We start from the raw sequence: 24,873 nt of genomic DNA on the forward strand, positions 1-24,873 counted from the left end.
CATCAAGTATCTTCTCTACCTAAAGAAAAGGTGAAAATACAGTTTAGGAATAAATTCTGTTTCAATCCGGTAGAATTTCTATGTGGCCAACCGTAATATAAGGCAGAAAGTGAGAAGTTGTACAAAATGCCAGAGGTACATAGAAGGAAGGGTTAATTCTAACCCAGGATAAATTTAATCAAGACCTTAAGGGTGAATAATATTTCAACAGGTACAGGTAGGGGAAAGCAAAATCGTACGTGTAACTAGAAACATCATTGGGCTGGCAAGGAAGAAGAATTTTGGGAAGTAGATAGAACTGCCTGTTACTATAGAAGAATTTTTATTTTATATCAATGAATGTTTGCTTCTAAGGTTTTCTGATCTGCCACCTCTATTACTTTTCGTGTTTGCAGAATTAAAATCAGATCACGCGTTATCAATGTTGGTTGAAGGTGGGCCTTTTCAAGGCAGACTCATTAGCATGCAGTCTGTAGACTTTGAGTAAGGTTCTTCTGATAATCTTTCAGCCTCTAGTTGTGCTGGTACAGTGTGAGGCATTTGAGTGGCTGTGTCATGAGAGTTGGATCTAGAGGGGTCACTGATTTAGAGGAACCTGACACAAATAGATCTGCCCCACCCTACTCTGTTGTGCCAAGTGGGCATGCAGATGCTAATAACCGGAAGGGGAACAGTGGCTAGTTTGTACATTTCAGTATCTCACATAGAACGGCGTAGCTCTGGCCTGTGTTTCGGCTTCACCGGGGAAAGGACTAACATGACTGAGGCCATTCAACACTGGCTGCTCAGCTTCAGAGGTGTCATAGAAGAGACTGATGGAAAATTGAGTAAAGTCCCTTCCACATCCAAGATTGGGCAGTGATGGCTTTGCTCTTTGTGTTTTGTTCCCTGTAGGTTTCTTCCCATCCTTGGTGGTGGCAACCTCCTGCTCCCGGAGCAGCTCTACTCTGCTAGGATCCCTTTTATATATTCAATTTTCATGTGAGATTGTGTGTGAAGAAAGGGCACCATTGCTTTAAATACATGTGTATGTCTTTAGCAACATGCATAAATAACTCGGGAAAATTAGAAGATACTTCTCTAAATGATGGAATAATGAGGTTGATCTTAAGGTTTTCAAGCTTCTTAAAAGGCGATGTCTTATTCTGAGGTATCATATCCATCTAAAAGATGGACATCGTACAGTAGAATAATAGTATTTTAGGGTCATGAGTGAGGTCATTTTTTAAAAATAATCAATAATGGGTCCCTTTGATTAAACACTGTGCATTTTCTTATATATTTGTAATGTAGAAGCATTTTCTGTTTTATTTCTACATATAGATTGGGTTTTTCTAACTGGTTCTATAATTTATTCTCTCCTGTTCTCTGCCTTGTATAGAGTTTTATCTGTTAACAGAATGTGGATTCTTGTGGAGAAAGTCTGTTTTATTAATTATAAGGCATATGTCTCAGGCTACCAACCAAGTATACTGAGTGTTTTGAATTAAATATTTAGTGTTTCATTGACTATTTCCTCTGACTTCCATTAAGACCTCTAGAAGTAATTCTCCTCTATCAGAATAAGCCTTTTGTTTGTTTTGGGCCAATACACAGATTGATGTGGAAAGAGCCATTGCTGTAGTACTTTGGGTGTGGTAAGCTTTTCTCGATAACCTAACTTGAGTGTATAGTTCATTTTTTGGTGAGATGTTAAGTTTCTGTCATTGCACGAAACACTTGGTTTTGTTTCCAGATATCTGATAGTAGTACTGTTTTGAGAATAGAAAGGAACTTTTGATGATTGCATGGAATAAGAAACTTCAAAAGCGTACAGAGATTATAAAGGGCTTAATATTAAACGTTTTTACTAAGACAAATGGTCAGCCTGAACAGGTTATACAGAGTTGAGCTTGGGATCTTTAACCCGATTTTCTTCTTCCCTTGAATGCACTTGGTATATTTGACTAGCACAGGCTCACGTTTCACCATAGGTGACTGTTATTACTCTTTCTTTAGGACAGTTAAATAATCTGTTCTATTGTAACAGGAAATTTCCCTTTCTTAGTGCACAGTTCTTCGAGTTGACAAACACATACAGTCGTATATCTGTCACCACAATCAAGCTGAGGAACAGGTTCCTCTCCCCAAAGATTCCCTGCCAGCCACCTGAACCCCATTCTGTTCCTGTAGTTCGTTCTTTTCCAGATGGTCCTGTAAATGAAATCGTACAGAATGTCGTCTTTTGAGTCTGGAGATTTATCCGTGTTGTTGTATCATTCCTTTTTTTTTTATTACTGAGTATTATTCCACGGTAAGGATACCACAGTTTATTAGTTGAAAGACATTTGGACTGTTTTCCTTTTGAGGCAGTTATGAGGAAGCTGCTATAAATATTTGTATAGAGAATTTGGGGGGGATGTAAGTTTTGATTTCTGCTGGATAAATGCCTAGGAATGGTGTTTTTGGGTTAATGATACATGTATGGTTCACTTTATAAGAAACTGCCAGACTCTTTTCCAAAGTGACTGTACTATTTTGCATTCCTACTAGCAGTGTAAGAAAGTTCCAGTTACTCCACATCCTCACCAACAATTAGTATCATCTTTTTGTAAAAGTCATTTTGAGAGATATGTAATCATATCTCATGCTTTTAATTTGCATTTCCCTAATGATCAATAATGTTGAGCATCTTTTCTTGTGCTCTTTTGCCATCCATGAAATGTCTGTTCATACTTTTTGTCCTTTTTATATTGGGTTGTTTGGGGTTTTTATATTCGACTTTTGAGAGTTCTTTTGTTTGTTTGTTTTTGGTGTTATTTGTTTCTAATTTTAATTCCAGTACAGCTAACATACAGTGTAATATTAGTTTCAGGTATACAAAATCGTGATTCAACACTTCCATACATCACCCAGTGCTCATCATGAGTTCCCTCCTTGATCCCCATCACCTGTGCCACCCATCCCCCCACCGAGAATTCTTTATCTATTTTGAATACAAGTCTTTTTACGGGTGTGTGTTTTGTTAAGCCGTATCTACCAGTCATGGCTTGTCTTTTCTCTTAACGACATCCTTCAAAGAGCAGGAGTTTTTTATTTTGACGAAGTCCAAATTTCAATTTTTTCTTTTACAAATTATGCTTCTGGTATCTACTTAAGATCTCTTCTGCCTAACCCAGGGCCACAAAATTTTTCTCCCTTGTTTTCTAGAAGCTTTATAGTTACAAGTCTTATGTCTGTAATTCATTTTGAGTTAATTTTTGTATATGGTACAAAGTGTGAATTAACGTTCATATTTTTGTGCTTGGATATATAATTAGTCCAGCAACATTTGTCAAAACGATCATCCTTTCTCCATTGAGTCTGGCAGCACACTAGCAGTTGATTTTTTTTTTTAAAGGAATTTATGGAGGTGAGTCTCTCACCAACAATGTCCTTCTTATTTACCACCTGTAAGAATTAATGATGGGTAAAAGAGAAATTTAATTTAAAAAATAACAAAATTGTCAAACGTTCGAACTCTGTGCCCCCTTTCTTGAGAGGCTGACTTAATCATTGTATGAACAGGGACATGGGGAAACATTCCCCTCTCCAGTTGCACCTTTGAGCTTCAGCATTGTAACTTAAAGAAGACATGAGCGTCCTAACCCTTCCCCCTGCCATTCTCCTCCAGATTTCTGCGCTGGTGGTGGTCTGTCTTGAGATGATTACCATCTGAAACACAGAAGCCACAACTGCAAATTATTAAAGCCACATTTTTACCTTTATAAATCAATTGAATGTTGAAATGATAGATTATAAGCATCAAAGCATTTTTTTAAGTGAAAAATTATGCTGGAAGCAGCCAGCATCACTCGGATTTAAAAGAAGTCAGCGCCTATAGACAGTTGAAGTGTGAAGGAAAAATTGCTCTCCTTCCTGGAGAATAAAGTTCGTGCAGCAGATTTTGATATACCTTGTGTAATCCCGCCATTTTAGAAAAGATAGGGCCCTTTGTTCCTTCATTTATGTTGTTCTAAGTTATATTACATGTTCTTGGACAGTACTGAAGGACTTTAAGAAGACATCAAGAAGACTTGAAATCTGTGGCTTGAATCTGAAAGTTTGGGAGCCTTTTTGAATAGCCTGCTTCTGATTCTAATACTGTTCTTCATGAATATCACTAGGTCAGAGTTGATATTTTTCTTTCTCCTGTTCATCTCTCAGGGCTTAGCCTAAGTGTCATGTCCTCTGAAATCCTTTTTTCCTGTCTCCCCTCCCCACTGCCATTCACCCCGCCCGCTGCCATGTACTCATGGTATCTTTAATGTTATGCTGTGGTATAATTAATTGGCTCCCCTTCTCCCTCCCTCCAGAATAACCTCATCTTAAGGACGTCTGACAACTCCATCTCTAAAGAAGGCGAGGGCCTGAGCTCCTGGGGGTTAGGACTTCCGGATGTCTTTTGGCATGATACAGTTCAACCCATGATACCTACTTAATATTTTTCTTCTCATACTTAATTCTTTATACTCTCTTCTTTTTCTGTTCTTATACCTCTTACTGTCCTAGATATATTATTTTGCCACTTAGTAAATATATGCAATTGTAATGTGTCTTAGGTTGTTTCTTGTCATTTAATTTTTAGTATGCTTATATCTTGAATCTTCAGCTAGGTTAATTTTCTTATAGATTATATATCAAATAGAGATGAGGAGAGTCAAAGAACGAATTAATTCAGATGCTAGATAAACAAGTACTGATGTCCCTTGCACAAAATATAGGTCTTCATTGTACCCTATTTTCTCCTTCTGTGAATAGTCACCAGAAAAGCACTTTGGTCTGTTGTTTTGTTTTTTCTACACTAAACTCCCCCCCCCCTTTTCTTTCTTGTTTTCTTTTATCTCATCTTGCCCATTTCCTGTACCCAGCATTTACAACTTTTGCCTTAAAAAAGATCTGAAGCCTTTCTAAGGCATATATAGTTCTCAAGGTTGGCACATTGTTGTAATTTTGATCGAAATAATGTGATTCATGTAATGAATAAGGAGATAGCTAGTAAGGTCTTCAGAACTATTTCAGGATGGCCATTCCAGTTATCTATTCCATGCAAAGAAAGTAAGAAGTTTTTGTTTGGTTGGAGGGTAGAGGTGATTAAGACAATTGGATCTTTTGCATTTCTGAAAAATGGACAAATCCTGAGTTTAAGATTTTTTTTAAAAAAAATAGTTTAGAGAAACTTAGGCCTTAGAGAAAAATTACTGTGTAAGTTCCTATTCCCAGTGATTTATAGGCCTTTACTCACTCCTAAGGAAGGATGTAATTTTATGTTTATGGTTATGACTCTCCCAGCCCAGCCTGAAGTGTGATTGTCAGTGTAGCATAAGAACTTCCCAAAACAAGGTAACTTGTGGATCATTGGATATGGAACATTAATTTTTGTCAGTTTTTCTCTAGTGAATTAATGAATACTGTGCTTTCTTAATACCAGCCATTGTGCTGGGTGCTAGGGAAAGAATAAAAATTCAGAATCTTCCCTCAAAGAGGTTATGGTTGAAAGGGGAGACAGATATAAAGACAGTTATAAATGCGTTTCGCTAAGTTGTATATTGGCAGTAAGTTCAAGGCACAATGGGAATCTAGAAGGGACGGCCCTAGATGTCCCTGAAGCAATCAGGGGCAGCCTCAGAAGAGTCGCACTTAGAGAATGGAGGAGGAGAGGGTTGCCGGAAGGAAGGAGATGGAATGAGCATCTCCAGATAGTTGTCAGCAGGTGCAAAGACCTAGAGGCCAAAGGAGTTGTGTGTGGCCTGTCCTCCCCCCCCCCCCCCAGGAAGAGGCGTCCTGGTGTGTCCATCAGTTACTGTGGCTGTCAGGCTAGTACTGTAGTTAGGCTGATGAGAGCTTGAGCTAGTGAGACCAATACCAGGCTTTTCATCTCCACCCACCTACGCCAGCGAGCTTCAATTTCATGATTACCACATTCCTGTAACAGCACCCGGAATCCTTGCTGCCAGCTCACAGACGTGGGTTTAGTGTGTGTCACCACACCCATGTGGGTGAAAGGGTGAGGGAGTGTGGCTGTTTCAGCGTATATCCATGACCACAGCTGAAAAACGACTCTGAGATGGTCTCCTGATGATGAGTTATTAGCGTAACTTCTATACAAGAAGACTTGTCCATATTTTTAATGACCTTAATAGATTTTCAACTCTTCTGATTGTAGAGCACTTTATCTTGTGTGTATTTTTTCCTGCTCTTGCTATAGAAAGGATGTGACATAAATATTTAATCAGTCTCAGCAGAATTGGGCTCTTTTCATGGCTCCAGATTATCTAACTCCACTGATCTAATACTTGCGGCATGTATATTGAAAAATCAAGACTCAGAACTCGGATTGTTCAGAATTTTACAATGGCTATAAATCCTTTTATGCCTTTTTGTCAAGAGGGAGTTTGTAAAATATAATGACTTTAGAAGTGAGCAAGCTTTTTGATGGTCATAAAATGTGCTAAATATGCTATTTTATAGCTATTTATTTGTGAACCCAGTCTTTCCATTACATTCTTAGTGTTTATACCCCCAAATTACTCAGTGTAGAGAGATGTGTGGAACTGAGCAACACTACTGAATTTAGTATATAGTCATCATTAATGGCCCCCAAAGTCCAGATTTTTAAAAACACATCTTCTAATTTTTGAACACGTCTCCGGATGACGTATAAAGATAATTTTTAACTCTCAGGCTGAGTTCTTTGATGGCTAATTCTGTAATGAGCATGTGCCTTTTTTCCCCCCCTTCAATCAACTCCACCCCCACTGGAACCAATTTGGCGTCTGTGGGAGTCGTCATTTTAATGGGTGCTCTGTCCATCCACCACTTCCCTTGACACGAGGAGGAGCATAATAACATATTGAAATGCTTCTTTTAAAATATAATTGTAAATAAATCCAATCAAGAAATTCTTATCAAGTAAATTTTCCTTCCTTACGAAATGTTCATCCGCATTCCCCTCCTCCTGACTCTTAAGGTCATGAAAATGTTAGCAAGGAACTTGGAATGAATGTCTGTGTTTGTAGATTTTTAGACCTGCTTATTAGACCACAAGTAGAGCAGACAGCAACATGCTATTAACACATGGAAATACAGCTTCAAGCCATATAGCATAACCGTGCATGGCTGGGACCCCAGCCAGCTGTACATTGCTGCAGGCCTTATTGGGCATTTGCAGAGCAAATGTCTGTAATGGAGAGCCACAACAGCATTCTTTTTAAATAGTTGCTTTGTCCAAAGTCAAAGACTTTTGTATACATATGCCGCGTAGGAAGGAATGCTGGTAATAAGCGGATCTGTTTATCCACACCTGTAAATATAGATTGTCACATCATCTTTAAAACAAGGGGCAGTGGTATACTTAATGAGTACCATGTAAGTGTCCATTTACTTAGTCTAACTAATATTTAGATATCTGGTACATATGACCTGTTACTGTTTACAAAACTTAAAATTATTTTCAAGTGCCTTGTCTCCTTTACTTTGGGAGTATATGAAGATCAGTGCCTTTAATTACTTCGTTTTCTATAAAGAGGAGAATGAGATTTTATTAAGTGAACTGTGATCAAGTCTTCAAAGACAAGTTGAAGTTTTCAAAAACATTCTTGGAAATAAAGTTTGTCCCTAAAGGAAAATATGATTAGTTCTATAGATACTACCAAATTTATAGGTGATTATAACAAATATTTTAGAAACAGGAAGCAAGTAATTTGACAAAAACGTTGTGAAATTGCTATCTAAAATATTTGGCTATCTTTTAAGCTCCTACAATGTGTTTACATTTTAGGTCTTTATTGATATATGTATATCCCAAAATAAGTAGCTAGTTTAAGAGGAAAGATCTTATTGGAAGATTTTTTTAGATCAGCAGAGACTTTGATTAAATTTCAAGTGTCGATGATAGTATACATTCTAATTGATTAAAATGTTTGTCACACAAATCTGGGGATTTTTCTAATTTTGATTTCTTTAGCAACTGAGATATAAATCTTAGAAAAGAAGTTTATATTGTAATGTATTGTAATGTTATATTGTTAAAGGGGTCCTTTTTTATTGTTAACAATCTTTATTACTTTCTAGATCTGGCAGTGGGATATTAGGTCATTTCATCCCTTCTGAGCTAGCACGAGATTGTTCCTTTCAGTGTATTTTCCAGTGCTTGGGCCAGTCCGTTAATCCTTCATACTAGAGATTCCCAGGATCTTCGCTGCTAGCAATAGATTTAGCTCCAGGAAAAAGGACTTCTGCTGCCAAGGAGTTAAATGATTGAAGGGCTGCGCTTCCACCACTGTTGTGTACTTTCCTGACATTCGTCCCAGGTTTTCCTCTGCTTATTTTCTTGGATTTCGTTCCATATCCACATTGTATTGGAAGTTTTATACTGTGTAAAATTGTGAGAGTTACTTTATACATTTTTTGGTTTGTAAAAATATCCCCTAGAAACTTAATGGTATTTAATGCATGTGGATGAACTAGTCAATGGGATTAAAGACAAGAAGTCTTATACCCAGGGTTGGGTTTTAGTTTTTTGACGTTTCTAACATCAGTCCCCGTTGCTCATCAGTGACTTTATGTTGCTAAATCCAACGGGCATTTTCTGTCTTATTTGCCCTCTCAGTTGTGTTTGACACTGTTAACTGTTCTTCGCGAAGACAGTCTCTTCTTGGTTCCTTCTTTTTCTTTTCATTGTGTTTTTGTTTTTCTTGTATTGTGTTGTGTTTTGGTGGGGTTTTTGTTTGTTTGTTTGCTATTTGGCCACTGCTCAAAATTCTGTGAAGGGCCATCTTCCTCAATCTAGATTTAAAGTGATCTTATGATACTATAAATGTTGGCGTTTCTCAAGGTCCCTCCTAGACCCCCTTCTATTCTCTCTGCCTAGCTTGGTGATCTCAGCCACTCCCGCCTACATACAGATGGCTTCCAAATAGGCGTCTCCAGGCTAGACCGATCCTTGGACCCCTGAGACCTTTTTGTCCATTCAGATACCTGATACCATCCTTCAGGCTTCTCAGAGTTGTCGCAAACCTCAGTGTGTTTAGAGTGGAAATCGTGCCCTTTTCTTGCCCTTCCTGATCCTCTTTGCTGTTCCCTGTCTCAGTGAATGACATCACCTTTTATGCAAGCCAGAAGACTGGGAGTTAATTTTTTTTTTTAAGATTTTATTTATTTATTTATTTATTTGACAGAGAGAGAGAGAGAGAGGTAGCGAGAAAGAGCACGAGCAGGGCGGGGCGGGGTGATGCTAGGGTAGGGACAGGGGGTGGAGAGGGAGAAGCAGACTCACCGCTGAGCAGGGAGCCCGATGCAGGGCTTGATCCCAGGTCCCAGGTCCCAGGACCCCCGGATCATGACCCGAACTGAAGGCAGGTGCTTATTAACTGACTGAGCCACCCAGGCACCCGGCCTGGGCATCATTTTTGACCCTCCCTTCCTCTCACCTACCACAGCCAATTCTTTACTGAGTCTTGTGAGTAACTTTGTCATATCTGCCCACTTCTCTCCTTTACCTCATTGCCTACCCTTCTGCAGTAACTTTGTGAGGTCTGTTACCAACTCTTGGTTCATCAGACTGCAGCCAGACTGAGCCTTTCAGAATGCAAATCTTATCCTGAAACTGCTTAATACCCTTCTGTGCTTCTCACTGTTCTTAGGGTAAAGACCAAACTCCTCTGTAATCTACCTCCTTTTACTGTCCCCTTCCTCCAGGTCAACACAGATCTTTAGTCTGTGTTGTTCCCTCTGTTTGTATTCTTCTCCTCGCTTGTCTTCATTCATTGTTTTCATAGGGAAAACTTTCTTTACCTATCTGATCAGTTGAAGTCTCCCTCCCTTCATTTCTCATTTGTAGCTCCTCTTACCTGTTTGCATCAGTTTGGTTAGTTTGTCCACACGAGAAAGTTAACATGTGGTATCCTTAATCTGATACCAAATCAGTATTCACATTGTGCCTGATTTAAAAATGCCTATTTATTTTGGTTAGTTCAAATCAGGGTCCAAACGAGGTCTTCACACCACATTAAAGAGTTGTGCCCCCTAGGATAATTTCAATCCAGAGCAGGGTCAGAATTTTTTAAATAAAGTTTTATTAGAACACAGCAATGACTGTTTATTTGCATCTTGTCTATAGCTGCTTTCTTGCACTAATTACAGGGTTCAGTAGTTGTAAGAGAGACATAAACCTGAAGTATTTACTGTCTGGCTCTTTAGAAAAAGGTTGCTGATCCCTGTTGTAGAGCTGTATCCCCGCCTTCCTTTTTCTTTTCTTTTTCTTATTTTTAACTCACAACATTGATAAGTTGGTCAACAGGTTAGTTGTTTTACAGAATATCCCACATTCTGGGTTTATCTGTTTGCTTTTTCCTGTGCCCTTTAATTTGTTTTTGCTATCATTGATTTCTTCTGCAAACTGAAAGTTAACTCTGGGGAATAGATCATTGAGATTCAACCTTTTTGGCAAAAGTTCTTCATAAGCATTCCTGCATATTTCATATTGCAGAGTATTAGGAGACACATGATGTCTAATTATCCCAGGGATATAAGATTAATCAGTAGGTTCAGTTGGTGATAGCCTAATACCTTCCTTCTAAATTGCACCATTGTTGCTTCATGTGATAGTTTCATCCGTTGATGGTCTCTCATTGAATTAGTTGTTTCATTACAGGCTGCCAAAAGGAAAAAATTTTTTTGAGAGTTTATTTTTAAGTAATCTCTACACCCAACGTGGGGCTCAGACTCACAACCCCGAGATCAAGAGTCTCATACTCTACTGACTGGGCCAGCTAGGCGCCCAGGAAATTTTTAAATTACAATATCACACGCATGTATTTTTAGGTAGAATTCTTTCTTCCCAAGTAGGTTTGCTTGGAAAGACAGGATTAATGCTTATTTCCTTTCCTTTAATATTTAGTTTTCAGAAAGAGCAATTGATGTCCTCGTTACCTTCAGTAGTAAACAAAGCATTTTGGTTTTTAGTTTTTCAGTTGTTTTATTATGAACTCTTCATTTTTTTAATATAAATACTATGTGTGTTTCAATCGCTTGCACAGTCATCTTTTTGGTTTCTGAGGGTGCCATCTTTGGCCAATGGGAAACTCTTACGTTGTCTTTTGATAGGATGCTTTTCTTCTTTGATAGTTACCCTGCTCTCCTTCTCTGAGGCCAATAGAACATGTCAGGCTCATCTTGCACATTTCCTGTCTCAGACCTAGAAACCACCATTCTTTCAAGAAGCTCTTGTTTCTTCTGTCTAAATGATATTTAGAGACCACAATTTGGTGGTGGGTGATGGAGGTGCTAATTGCTGTGGAGTGTGTCATTTCTTTCAGATCTCTTCAGTGGACAAAACTAGTAAAATATAAATTCTTGAAAGGGAAAAAGTTCATACTGTTAGTTTTAATTCAGATTTAAGGTTATGTAACATAAATTCTAATATGATTCTTTGAACTGCATAAATAATATTCTCTCTATTCCTCTCTCCTATATGTCTCTATAGGTACAAATAATTAAGTCTTAGTGCAGTTTACGATTTTTTTTGGTCTCTGTCCTTAGAATATATGCCACTGAATATATATGATCAGTTCTATATTTTAAAATTATTTGTTATAATTTTTAAATCTTTGTGTAGTTTTATCATTTGATATACAGTTAAATCATTTGTTTTGGTTTTCAGTTTGAGGAAATTTTTTCCTTTTGATTTTAGGGTTTTTTTTTTTTTCTTAAGATTTTATTTATTTGAGAGAGAGAGAGAGTGTGAAGGGGGGAGGGGCCAAGGGAGAAGGAGGAACAGACTCCCCGCTGAGCAGGGAGCCCCACCCCGGGGACTCTATATCAGGACTCTGAGATCATGACCTGACCCGAAGGCAGAGGCTTAACCAACTGAGCCATCCAGGTGCCCCCCCTTTTGATTTTAGTTTTTGAACATATGTAATTTAAAGCTGTATTAATAGAATATAAATTACTCATCACTGCCGAAAACACAACACATCTAGAATAATGTGTTCACTTATGTGCCATATTTTAAGAATAATCAGTGATAAACCAAGGGTGGGATGATACCAGTGATTCTGGCAATGCATTGTGTCTGTAAAGAATTTTAAAACTATAATAAAACTGACTAAAAGTTAGTCTGCTTCTTTATCATCACCGTGTACCAGCAGTTCTAAATACCATCAGTGAGAAAATACTCCTCTTTGCCCTTGTTACATTGCTGAGAAGTTAATCAATCAATATGAATATCCAAAGGAGAGTAATAAGATTGATGAAGAATCTAGAAACCATAGCCCATGAAAGATGAAAGAAAAGATGTTTAATATCAGAGAAAAAAAAATCGAGAGGTTTACAGTTTCTTCATATATTTAAAGGCTGTCATGTAGAGAAAAAGTTGGACTTTTGTTTCTAATTCCAGATGTCATAACTGGGTAGAAATTTAGCTTAATGTTCCTAGTGGGATTTCAAGTTTGCGAAGGATCATGACATCCTTTATAATATTTGTCTTCCCATCCAGACCCATGCCGGTGTCTCTTCATTTAATCAAGGCTTCTTTTATGCCCAGTGGTAAATTTTTGTAATTTTCTTCATGTAGATTCCAATCATTCATTATTAATTTAATTTCTTGGTATTTTATATCTACTAATGAATTTATCAACAGCTTTTTCTAAAAAAAATTTTTAGATAGACATTGGAAAGGGATGAACATTAATATTCTAGATAGTCCAAAAAACTTAATCTGTTCCTTGGTGATCTCTATTTTTTTTGAAAGTTTGTTAAGCATATAAATAAGAAAATAAATTTATAAAAGTTGCTATGAAAATACAATTTTATTGTCAAAGTGCTGTAAAATACATTGTTATTCGAAAGCCTGACTCGGGGATCTTTTTAAAGCATCCCTCTTTTGCTTGTGGTTTTGGGGATCTTTTACAGATTTAAGTGTTGTTCTAGGAGAGAACATTTTCATACTTTACTTTGGTGAAGCATAACCATATCAAATAACATTTCAGTACTATACATTGCATAATCTTGGACATTTTCATATAAGAAGGCACTAAAGAGATTTTATTTTTCATGAAAATGCAACTCTTAAGTAACAGTGACTGTTTTTTATGGGATAGCTCCAGACCACATTTGCTTACTTCCCACGCTCTAGTTTTTCTGATGTCCTAAGCTTTAAGTATAGAGGTCAGAATGACATTTTAGTGCTCTAGATTTGAATGTCATAATCTTAAAATGGATATTATTCAGTATATCGAGATTAGTTCTGTTTTCTTTCTTATATTAAAAAAATTAATGACTTTCTTGTTTTTAATACTGTATTCATTTTTAAAAACCTTTTATCTTGAAATTGCAGATTTGCAAAATATAAAGTTTTCTCATTCACCTTTCACTTAGAGTCCTGAAATGGTAAAATTTTACCACATTCACATTGTGTGTTTTTTTTTAAACATTTGAGATTTTATAGACAAGATATACCTTCACTTTTTCCACCACGTGCTTTAGTGTCTATTTCTTAAAAACAAAAACATTTATCAAAACCAGGAAATTAACATGTCTAATCTATAGACACTCAAATTTTGTCATTAACCCCACTAATTTCCTTTCTAGAGAAAAAAAAATGCCTTGTAACTCTCCCTGATCTGAGGTCTAATCCCAGAATATGCTACAGTTGCCCCCTTTTCTCTCCTTTAGGGTGGAGCAGCTCCTCTGCCTTTCTTCGTCTTTCAAAATTTGAAGAATATGGAACTTTTTTGTTTTTGTTTTTTGTAAAATATTCTTCAGTTTGGATTGTTTTGACTCCTCAGGGTTAGTTTTAAGCTCTGCTGTGATGCTATGAGGAGATACATGGTGTGTCTTTACTGTTAATATTAACTGTGATCACTGGCTGCAAAATGCGAATCACTACCACCTTAACACAGTTTTTTGTTTTCTGAAGTTTTGTTTTCCTTTGGCGGATTGAGTCCTAGAGTCCTTTCCAGGACTCAATAAAAATATCTAATTATAAACCTTTTTTAAAAAATCTTTATTAATGCTGCCTTATCTTAGACATTATCAGCCTCTTAAGATTTTGGTTGGGGGAAGTGGGCAGGTACGGAACTCGCAGACATTCTGGAGAAGGTGGGTCCTGAGCTTGGAGGGCGGTTTATGGAGTTAGGAACCTCTGGCCCTGAGTATGACTGAATTGGGGGATTCCATTGGGTGGAATTCTTCCATGACTGACAGGATAGTCATTGTGTCACTTATTGTCCTTTTTTTTGCAGTCTTGTCATTTGCTAAACGGGGATTGTGATACCTCTTTTTAATTAGCCCAGTGGAATATGAGGACAGAAAAATAAAGATGGAAGTGTCCACATAAATGTGGAAGTGTTTTTGTTTTGTTTCAGAGTCCTCCTTCATATATTTATGGCTGAAAAACATATCAAAAAGCTGTTGATTAGTGTTTGTATACAGCCTGGTGGCTGACACAGAGATCTCTAGTGCATTTTTCTAGATCTCTCCTTGACCTGTTCCTATTCAGTACTTCTATTAATAACTTTCTTAGAAGAAATCATGAAAGGTATTCTGAGTTTTGTAGATGACAAAATCAGAATCTGTATTCATAATAGCTTCACATTTTAGAATGAAGTCAAGCTCTGCAAGATGACATTTCCTTACTTAAATTCCAAAGATCAGTTGCAAAATAAAGGATTGGTAAGATTGTTCTGTAATGCATTGCATTTGGTCACCAGCTTAATATGAGCAGTTGCTAAAAACTTATGGTGGTCTTATGCTCATCCAGAGGATTACACTGTTCAATTCATGGAAGGCAATAGTAATATTACCACTGTGTTTTAAGAATATTTAAAAATGAAAGTGTATCTGGAAAAAGATAACCAGGATGTTGATCTTTTCGTCAGAGCAAGATTTCAATCAGATGCCATATAACTAACTATTTAACTAATGAATCATCGAACTTTGCATCAGAAACCAGGGATGTACTGTATGGTGACTAACATAATATAATAAAAAAACATTAAAAAAAATAATAAATTTCAGGGGCAAAAAAAAAAGAATGATTAGAAGAGATTCTTTTGTTGGGTATAGCTGTAAAATGCTGAAGTAAATGCAACATCCTATTTTTAAATCCATTTTCATATCTGTGCCTTTCTTTTGAAACATTTTGTGCAGACCACATGCTTTTAAAATAATTTCATAATTGAAATCTTGTTCAGCAACCAATAAGTACTGTTTAGCCAGTGGATGCTCATAGTTAATAATGACAGCTTAATGTAATTAAAAGCCAGCGTTCTGTGCCTTGATTTATATTTAAGGACTACAGATTAATTGAACTGAATTCAAAGTAACAGTGTCAAAGTCTAGGGTTGACTACATTTTCAAATTCATTTTTTCCCATTATTACAGTTGCTGTGAAAATACTAAGACAGACTTCATGATAGAATTGTGATTAAAAGATAATCACTAAAAACTAGTTGTATTGTTTTTCGTTTGTTCATTTCTTGTGGGTTTTTTGGGGTTTTTTTTGTAAGCTAAAAGTGGTGGGACCAAAGGGTTTTTCTCATAATGAGACTACATCTCTCGTGTGTCTGCTAATCACCAGGGCTATTTCCATTCGATCTCTATTAAATAATAATAAAGAATATTTCAAGATTATTAAATTAAGAGGAAGGAACTTCTCTAAATTGAACAGGAGCTCCTTTTCCAAGAATATGTTAACTGTTTCAGTCACATAGCTTGAAAGTTTAAGATTTATTTGCTTAGCATATATGGAAATCATCCTAAAAGTATATAATTACTATGGCCCTCTTGAAACACCTTCTGACAACATTCTTAGACTTTCCTCTGCCTTCTCTAGCTACCAGTGAGTATTCTCTCCCAGCACCTCTCTCTCTGTAACTTGTAAGTCCTGGAATTTCTTCATCCAGGTCCTGTCTTTTTCCTCTGACCTTAAGTAATCTCATCTATGTCCTCCAAACTTTGACCTCCATCTATGTGTCTGTCTATATCCATCTCTATTTCTGGATTAGTCCACACCTCTCTTAGCTTCAGGCTTACATGTGTACCAGCATTTGCTGACATCTCACAGTTGCAGTATCTGAAACTGAGCATGTCCAAAACTAAACTCATGATCTTTTCCATAAAACCTATCCCTCCTCTGCTTTCTCTTATCTCAGAAAGTGTGCTTTCATTCAGTTCCTAATACCAGAAATCAGGGAATTATTCTTGGTATCCTCTTCCACTGACACTATCTCCTATTCAATCAATTAGCAAGTTCCGTTGGTTTTACCTCCAGAAGTTTTTTTTTTTTTTTTTTTTTTTTTTAAGATTTTATTTATTTATTTGATAGAGAGAGACAGCCAGCGAGAGAGGGAACACAAGCAGGGGAGTGGGAGAGGAAGAAGCAGGCTCTCAGTGGAGGAGCCTGATGTGGGGCTCGATCCCATAATGCTGGGATCACGCCCTGAGGCAGACGCCCAACCACTGTGCCACCCAGGCGCCCCTACCTCCAGAAGTTTTGAATCTGCTGTCTCCTGCTCCAAGCCATCGTCAGCAATACTTGGTAAACTATTGCAGTAGCTGCTTATTTGTCCTTGCTTTTCCACTCTTGGCGCTTCTGGTTGTGTCTCCAATTTTATCTTTGTATTGCAGAAATGCATCTTTAAAAAAGTATACCATTTCTAGTTGCTCCCCACTCAGACCATTCATTAGTTTTTCATGATGGGATAAATCTTGTAACTCGCAAGGTGCTGTGTGAGTCTACCTTACCTTTTACTATTTTTCCAATATACACCAGCCATACTGAACTTCTTTCAGATTCTTGAACTTGTCTAAATCTTCCTGCGTTAGCATATTCCCTCTGAAATAGTTGCTCCTGTGCCCCTTTCAATTTTTTAAAAATTACTCAGTCATTAATTTATGTCTGTGATACATGAAAATGGCAGAAGGTTCATTCTATACAAAAGATGCATAGTGAAAAAGTGATTGTCTCTTCTATTTATATTTTCCATTTTTATGTGGTCAAATTTATGACTCTTATTTTTTAATGGTTTTATGTATATGGTTTATTTTTGAACTTTTGTCAATTTATTTTTACATTGCAATCTTTGATCAACCTGGAATTTATTTTTGATTTAGGAGGTGAGGTTAAGAGTCATCTCTGTTTTTCTAGTTATCTACTCAGTTATATCAGTACCAATTATCAAATAAGTCATCTGATCTTCTGTTTTAAAGTGCCACCTTGGGGCGCCTGGGTAGCTCAGTGGGTTAAGCGTCTGCCTTCGGCTCAGGTCATGATCCTGGCATCCTGGGATCGAGCCCCACATCAGGCTCCTTGCTCAGCGGGGAGCCTGCTTCTCCCTTTTCCTCTGCCACTCTCCTTGCTCATTCCCTCTCTCACTCTCTCACATGAATAAATAAAATCTTAAAAAAAAAATAAAGTGCCACCTTTATCTTGTACTCTGTTCTCATCTTATTTCAATCTCTTCTAGTGTTCTTGTACTCATGCATCATACTGAACTGTTTCTGGTAATGTCACTTTGCAGTATTTTTTTTAATAGGTGGTAGAGCTAGTCCTATCTTAGAAGTCTATAGTTTTTCAGAACTTTCTGGCTTTTCTTAAATGTTTAATTTTCTATATGGACTTCAGAATTAACATGTCTGGTTTCTTTTTTTAAAACTCTTGATATTTTTGAGAATATGAATTTTTAGACTAACACCTGAACATTTGGTGACTTTATAATCCTAGAGTTTCCTATCTAAAAATTTTTTTTCCATTTTATCAATTCTTTTAAATTTTTTGTTATTACCATTTTAAGGCTTTCTTCATTATTCTTGGATATTTCATCTAAAATCACTGTATTTTTAAAAACTGATTGTTTTTTCAGGGTGCCTGGGTGGGTCAGTCAGTTAAGTGTCCAACTCTTGATTTAGCTCAGGTCATGATCTCAGGATCATGGGATCGAGCCCCACGCTTAGGATTCTCTTTCTCTCCCTCGGCCCCTCTCTCCCCCTCCCTTGCACTTCGCACTCTGTCTCTCTCTCTTAAAACAAAACAAGAAAAACCCTGATTGTTTTTTTAAAACAAACAGCAGAAACAGACCCAAAAGAGAACAAACTGTTGGTTGCCAGAGGGGAGGGAAGTGAGGGGATGGGCACAATGGGTGAAGGGAGTGGAAATATAAGCTTCCAATTATGGAGAATAAGTCATGAGGCTGAAAGGGACAGTATGGGGAATATAGTCAGTGGCATTTTAATAGTGTTATATGGTGACAGAGGCTAGCTACACTTGTGAGCATAGCATAAGATATAGACTTGTTTGAATTGCTATGTTGTACACCTGAAACTAGTATAACATTGTGTATCAGCTATACTTCAATTTAAAAAAATGTTTTGAACAGAGAAAGGCTGATCTCTCCTTACAATATTCATGTATTGTTTATAATAGATTTTCCGTTTATTCACGGCTCCTCTGCCTGAGTCCATACTCTATGTAGCTAACTTCTATTCTTCCTTAAGATGTCAGCTTAAAATCCACTTTGCAGGAGCCCTTTCTCAACTTCCAAGTCTCAGAGAAAGATCTCCATTTTACTCCTCTTAGGGCACCCTGTACTTTTCCTTCATAAGGTGCTTATTACAGTTAGAAATTGTACAGTTTCAGTGGGATTTTATTATTGTCTAATATGTGTCTTCCATCTTGTAAGCTCCTTGGGAAAGAATTGTGTGTATTTTCTTCCTCACGCTATCTTCAGGGTTGTGCATAGTTCTGAGTGCGACATGTAGTAGATACTGCTTGGCGATGAGTAGATGGGCTCGTTAATAGGTCGAATAGGTAATCGAATTGTCCAAGTTTTGCAAATTTGCCTATTTCTAATCTTTTAATCTATTAGTTTTATTTCATTTATTACCAAAATAAAACCTCGGAACGTAATGTATTGTGGGGGCGGATTTTTAGACAAGGTTGTCAGACACTAGTAGTTTAAGCATGTCCATTGATGTTGATGTGTTCACGGTTCTGTTGATTCACCTTGTCAGACTGATTTGGTATTTTCCTCTTTCAAACTTGTTATTTTCAAGTGGTCTGAAATGTGGCACGAGTGATATTACTCTGACGATAATAATTCTTTTATTTTTTTAAATATCACTTCAAAATTTTGGAATAATTTAATGTTTTTACTTCTGTGTTGCAATTTGTGGGATTGAGGCTTGGAGAGATCAAATCCCCAATGTCACAAAATTTCCAGTGCCTGGGCTGGATCCAAATTTCGAAGTTTTCTGACTCCTCTAATGCCATGTTCCCTCTACCGTGGTATCTTCCATATTGCAGTACTATAATATTGCCTGTCTTCCTGGAAATATGTGTAGTATTGTAGAGAGAAAAATCTCTCACACCACTTTGCTCCAGCCAGGCAGATTTCATATGGTAACTAGTAACACCATCATATTTTTGAAACTTTTCCCCTGTCAGTATATGTCCCCTACTTTTAAACAGCCTTTTTAAGAGAAGTTCTAAATTCATAGCAAAATGGAGCAGCAAGTACAGAGACTTGCCATATGTACCCTGTCTCCCTACACACACGGCCTCTCCTGCTACCATCATTCTACACCAGAAGTGATACATTTGTTACAATTGATGAACCTACCTTGACATATCATTATCACTCAGAGACCATAGTTTATAGTAGGGCTCCCTCTTGGTGGTATGCATTCTATGGATTTGACAAATGTATAATGACATGTATCCACCGTTACGGTATCATGAAGCATATTGCACTTGCCCTAAAAGTTCTCTGTGCTCTGCCTGTTCATCCCTCTCTCCCCACTAACCTCGGGCAGCCACTGATGTTTTTACCTTCTGCAGGGTTTTGCCTTTTCTAAAATGTCATAGAGTTGGAATCATACAGTTTGTAGACTTTTCAGATTGTCGTCTTTCACTAAGTAATACACGTTTACGATTCCGCCATGTCTTTCCATGGTCTGATAGCTCATTTCTTTTTAGCGCTGAATATAATATTTCATTTCCTGGATGTGCCACGGTTGATCCATTTACCTACTAAATGACCTCTTGATTGCTTCCAAGTTTTGGCAATTACAAAAACTGATATAAACGTCCATGCACAGGTGTTTATGTGGACAGAAATTTCCAACTCATTTGATTGCTGGATCGTATGGTAAGAGTATGGTTAGTTTTGTAACAAAACTGAAACTGTCTTCCACAATGGCTGTATGATCTTTGCATTCCCACCAGCAGTAACCGAGAGTCCCCGTCGCTCCTCATCCTCCTGCATTTGGTATTGTCAGTGTTCTGGATTCGAATGGGTTTATAGCAGTATCTCATTGCTTTAATTTGCATTTCCTTAATGATGTATGATGTGGAGCATCTTTTTGGATGCTTATTTGCCATTGGTATATCTTCTTTGGTGAGATGTCTGTTTAAATCTTTTGCCCATTTTTAAATCAGGTTGCTTGTTTTCTTTTGTTATCTTTTTAATATTCTCTTTTAACACTTGTTTTTTCTTGGGTACCATCTAGTGAAAATACACAGAGCTTTGAGGACATTGAGAATGGTTTATTTTTTCAAAGGAAAACTCCTCTCTTTCTGTTTTTCTCCTTTTACCTTTGTCTTTCAGTTATACCTGCCGCCACTTGCGGAGATATGTTTATGTGTTGGACAAACTGTATTTCCCCCACTCTCACTGTTCTACGCTTCAGCATTGCTTCTCGACCCTCAGTGACAATGGAGAGGAACTCTTGTCTTTAACTTGCTCTCACATTCTCAGATCCTATGCTTCCAGGTTATTAACCTCTGCTGTCCATTTACTGCATGCTGTATGTGACTGATAATTGCATGTTTGAATGGGACACATGTCAATGAAATGATGACAGAGGATAATTTATATTTGAAATGATGCTAAGTAATTCTTTAAAATAATGGCTGGGATTTGTTTCCTTACAAATGTCTTCTTAAGTACTTTATGTTTCATGGGAGAGAGAAAAGCTCTCAACCACACACTTGTCATGTAAAGTTGACAGAACTTTTCTAGACTTTGCTCCATTTGGAAATCTTTTGGTTTAACATACAATAGTTGGGAGTGCTCTGATTTGTGTATGAATAGACTCTACAGTTGCCATTAATTACAGATGAATTTTAGTTCTCGTCCTTGCTCTGCAAGCACACTGAGAGCTGGCTGTGGCACTTCACGCATGTTTTGATAGAAGCACATTCAGCTGAGCAGGTTTGATTTTATAAGAAGGTGGAAATTATCCATTGGGGTTTTGTATTTCTTACTCATTTTGTTTACGTACAGAGAGTAGTTATAAAATCAGCAAGTTGCAGTGTGTCATGGATGAGTGTAGGTCAAACAATAACAGTGGGAGTAGTAAGAAAGAAACAAGGCATTGATGTCAAGTATCAGGAAATCAGCAGCTGCTGTTTAGTGTCTGCCATGAAGCAGAATAGCGAGATAGTTTGACATTACCGCCTTGTACTTGCGGTGGGCATTTCAAACACACATTTTGTGTAAATCAGAGACTTCTACACCAGTCACTGTATTGTTAGCTAGGTAGGATGTTTGAGGCAGTGTCTTCTCTGTGGAATGACTGAGAGGAAGAAGGAAGAAGCCCACGACCACCTTCTAGAAAATAGCAAACATTTTGAATTAAAATAGATCTTTTCAGGTGAAGAAACATACAAAAGCTTTACTCCACACAGTATATCTTAGTGAAAACACTTTGATTATTAAGAGTAGAAGATAGGGTGCCTGGGTGGCTCAGTCAATTGAATGTCTGTTATCGGCTCAGGTCATGATCCCAGGGTCTTGGGATCGAGCCCCACATTGGGCTCCCTACTCTGTGGGGAGCCTCCTTCTCCCTTTCCCTCTACCTGCCGCTCACCCTGCTTGTGCTCTCTCTCTCTCTGCCAAATAAATGAATAAGATCTTTAAAAAAAAGAAAAAAACAAAAACTCAGAAAAGTAAGTGAAAATAATAGAATAAACTCTTATGCATATAATATGAAGAATTTATCAAAGTAAAGCCGTTACTTTCAGCTAACTTAGGTAAAGTGAGGGAGTATCGGGTAAGTGATAATCTTAAGAACTGGGAACAGAACTTGTCAGGTTGCAAGGAACAGAGAGAGCTGCCCCTAATCATTGAACCTCTTGAACAGGCAGCATTAATTATTCTTGCCCTTATTTACTAGTGTACCTACCTGACTAAGGTTTCTCCAGAAAAAGAGAACCAGTAGGATGTACACACGTTTGGAGTGGCTGGCAAGTCTGAAATCTGTTGGGGCAGGCTGGAAATTTAGGTAAGCGTTAATGTTGCAGTCTTAAATATTAGATCCACAGTGCAGGGTAGGAGGCTGGAAACTCAGGCAGGATTTTTGTGTTATAATTTTGAGAAAGAATTTCTTCTTCCTCAGGAAACCTCAGGTCCCCGCTCTTAGGGTCTTCAACTGATTGGATGAGACCCACCCACATTATAGAGAGTAATTTACTTTTGTTAAAGTCGGCTGATTATAAGTGTTGATCACACCCACAGATACCTTCACAGCAGGTTGGCATGTAAGGCTACCATCACCGGACTTCTGCCTTTTCTGTGTGTGTGTGCTCGTGTACAACATGTCTGTCCTACCAGACTCAGCCTCACGTGGTAGATACTCCATGAGACCCTTGTTGTGTGTCTGACAGCGCCTCACACCCGCATTAACACCAGTGGCAGCAGTTTTGGCCATTCGCCGTTTGTGACGGAGGCCGTTATCCCCTTGTCCTTGGAGTCATAATCCTCCCCTCACAGGGACAGACAGGAGAGAGGAATACGGGGACACCTGGGAAGCTACAAGGCAACGGAGGGAAAGGGACCAGGAAGACAAAGTCAGGGGGCACAAAGAACGTAGAGAGAGGAAGGGTAAAGGCACCACATGGCCCAAGCAGCCTGTGATTCCTGAGCCCCCTTCACCCAATTCCTGGCAGAGCTGAAGTGCACTTCGTTTCCACGTTGGAGTGGCATTTCTTTCATGTTTTCTGTTTCCTCTTTTAGCACCTTTCCTGCGGCGCCTTGGCCTCTGCCCACTCTGGTCCCTTTCTCATCCTCGGAAGGATGTTCAGTACTCCCAGCTAAAGTGGGAGTACGTACCTCCAAAGGGTATGGTTTCAGCCAGAGCAATCCTCGGAATTGAAAAGCCCTTAGGATGCATCTAGAAGGAAATGTCAGGCTGTGGTAGACCTGAGTAGATGCATTGAGGAAATATTCTGAGGCCAGGAGAACTTCATGGCATTTTCAAAATGCTGTCCCTTTGCAAGCCAGCTCCCTCTCTGGCCGTCAGCCCCGTCTTCTCTCACCTTATTCCAGGGCTGTTACACCGGATGTGCTGTGTCTCCACCCTCAAATCCTGCCAGGCCCGGACCAGCTTTTCTGAATGGCAGAGGGGAAATACAGTGGATAGCAACGCCGCCTCCCCCACTGGCTTTCCCCTCCACCAGTTGCAGTCTGGGACAGGGCTTGGGAACCTCACCCTTCAGAACAGACTTCAGAATGAGTGGGACTTTTGCAAAAGGAGAAATCTGGTCATCTTTGTGCCATGTTCGTTTGTAGGTGACTAACATTCTGCATCCACACGGACACATGGTCAAGTGTAATCTAGTCTCTGCAGTTGACAGATTTTTCTTTCAATGGAACTGTGTTACACAGAAGAACAAAGCAAGCCAAATGCCTGGATGGAGCGATCTCAGACTCACTTCACAATCTCAGATAGCTTTCGGTTATGCAGAGCATTTAGAATGTAACTGAGTCTCTGGAGAGAAATACCAGCTTATCCCTAAAGAGCTTTACCTTAGTCTAACATGAATTGCTGCTATAGATAGAAAGCTCAGTCATTGTACTGCAGACTTCTTCCCAATATAAAAATTGTTTTTATAGCATCTCTGAGAGAGTGCTTCTGGGTGCTTCCCATCTCAGGAGGCAGTAGAGTTTCTCCTGTTTCATTGTTAGATTCTCCTGTTAAGTCCACCTGCCAATAACTTGCAACCATTTTAAAATTTGTTTTAATGTACTAAAGATATGGTGTAATCCTGGATTATTTTGCAATTGTGTAAGTTGCATATGTAAGATAAAAAATGGTAGAAAATAGTGGATTTCTGTAAAGAAATATCTACCAAAATTTATTAAAATGCTAATATCTTGGAATTTATCCTAGGGAAATAACTTAACCGAAGGAAAGAATTATATTTAGAAACAAAATAAGGGATTGGTCAAGTAAATTATATTCTGTCAACTCAAGGAAGTATGATGTAGCTATACATCATATTATAAATATTATAAAGAAAAAGAAATATGGAAAACATCTGATATAATGATAAGTGAGAAAAGAATATAAAATTATATAGTACTATAAACAGCTGTATATTATATGCATCTGGACAAAAACTAGGTTGTGGACATTAGTGAAATATACATGACATTTTTTAAAACTTTAAATTTTTTAAGCATTTAAAAATTATGTGAATTTAAATTATAAGCTTCTCCTCTGCTTTTTCTCTGCTGTCCCTCCACTGCCCCAATTTAAGTGTATATCTCTAGCTTTTTTTTTCTTTTCCTTTTTTTTTCTTCACCAATATAATGTAATATCATTTTATTAGTTGGCTAAGACCTATGGTGATTTATGGAAATAGATATAGCTTCTTGATCTGTGATCACAGAAAATTTCTCCCATAGCATATTTTAGAATTTTTATAGTTTTTTTGGGGAGGGAGGGGTGCTTTTCTTAACTGAATTGGTTTATTATTCTAAGTAAGCAAGCACAACATTAAATCATGCCTAAACTATAGCACTTTCAAATTTAGGAGTGTTTTCGCCCATTTGGTATGTCTTTTATACCGTG

At 37.8% G+C, this 24,873-nt stretch overlaps 1 protein-coding gene across 3 annotated transcripts in view; it reads left to right on the plus strand.

Moving 5' to 3' along the window:
• Positions 1–24,873, plus strand: part of DYM (dymeclin) — a 334,659-nt gene that overhangs the window by 164,591 nt on the left and 145,195 nt on the right. The window contains exon 14 of one of the 3 annotated variants that reach the window (XM_048218650.2): positions 20,625–20,789. The exons of the other annotated variants lie outside the window; for them this stretch is intronic. Coding sequence (XP_048074607.1) covers positions 20,625–20,789 — 165 coding nt within the window. The remainder of the gene's footprint in view (positions 1–20,624; positions 20,790–24,873) is intronic. 3 annotated transcript variants of the gene reach the window in all.

The sequence above is a fragment of the Ursus arctos genome, unplaced genomic scaffold (genome assembly GCF_023065955.2).
Source record: "Ursus arctos isolate Adak ecotype North America unplaced genomic scaffold, UrsArc2.0 scaffold_17, whole genome shotgun sequence".
Classification (NCBI taxonomy): domain Eukaryota; kingdom Metazoa; phylum Chordata; class Mammalia; order Carnivora; family Ursidae; genus Ursus; species Ursus arctos.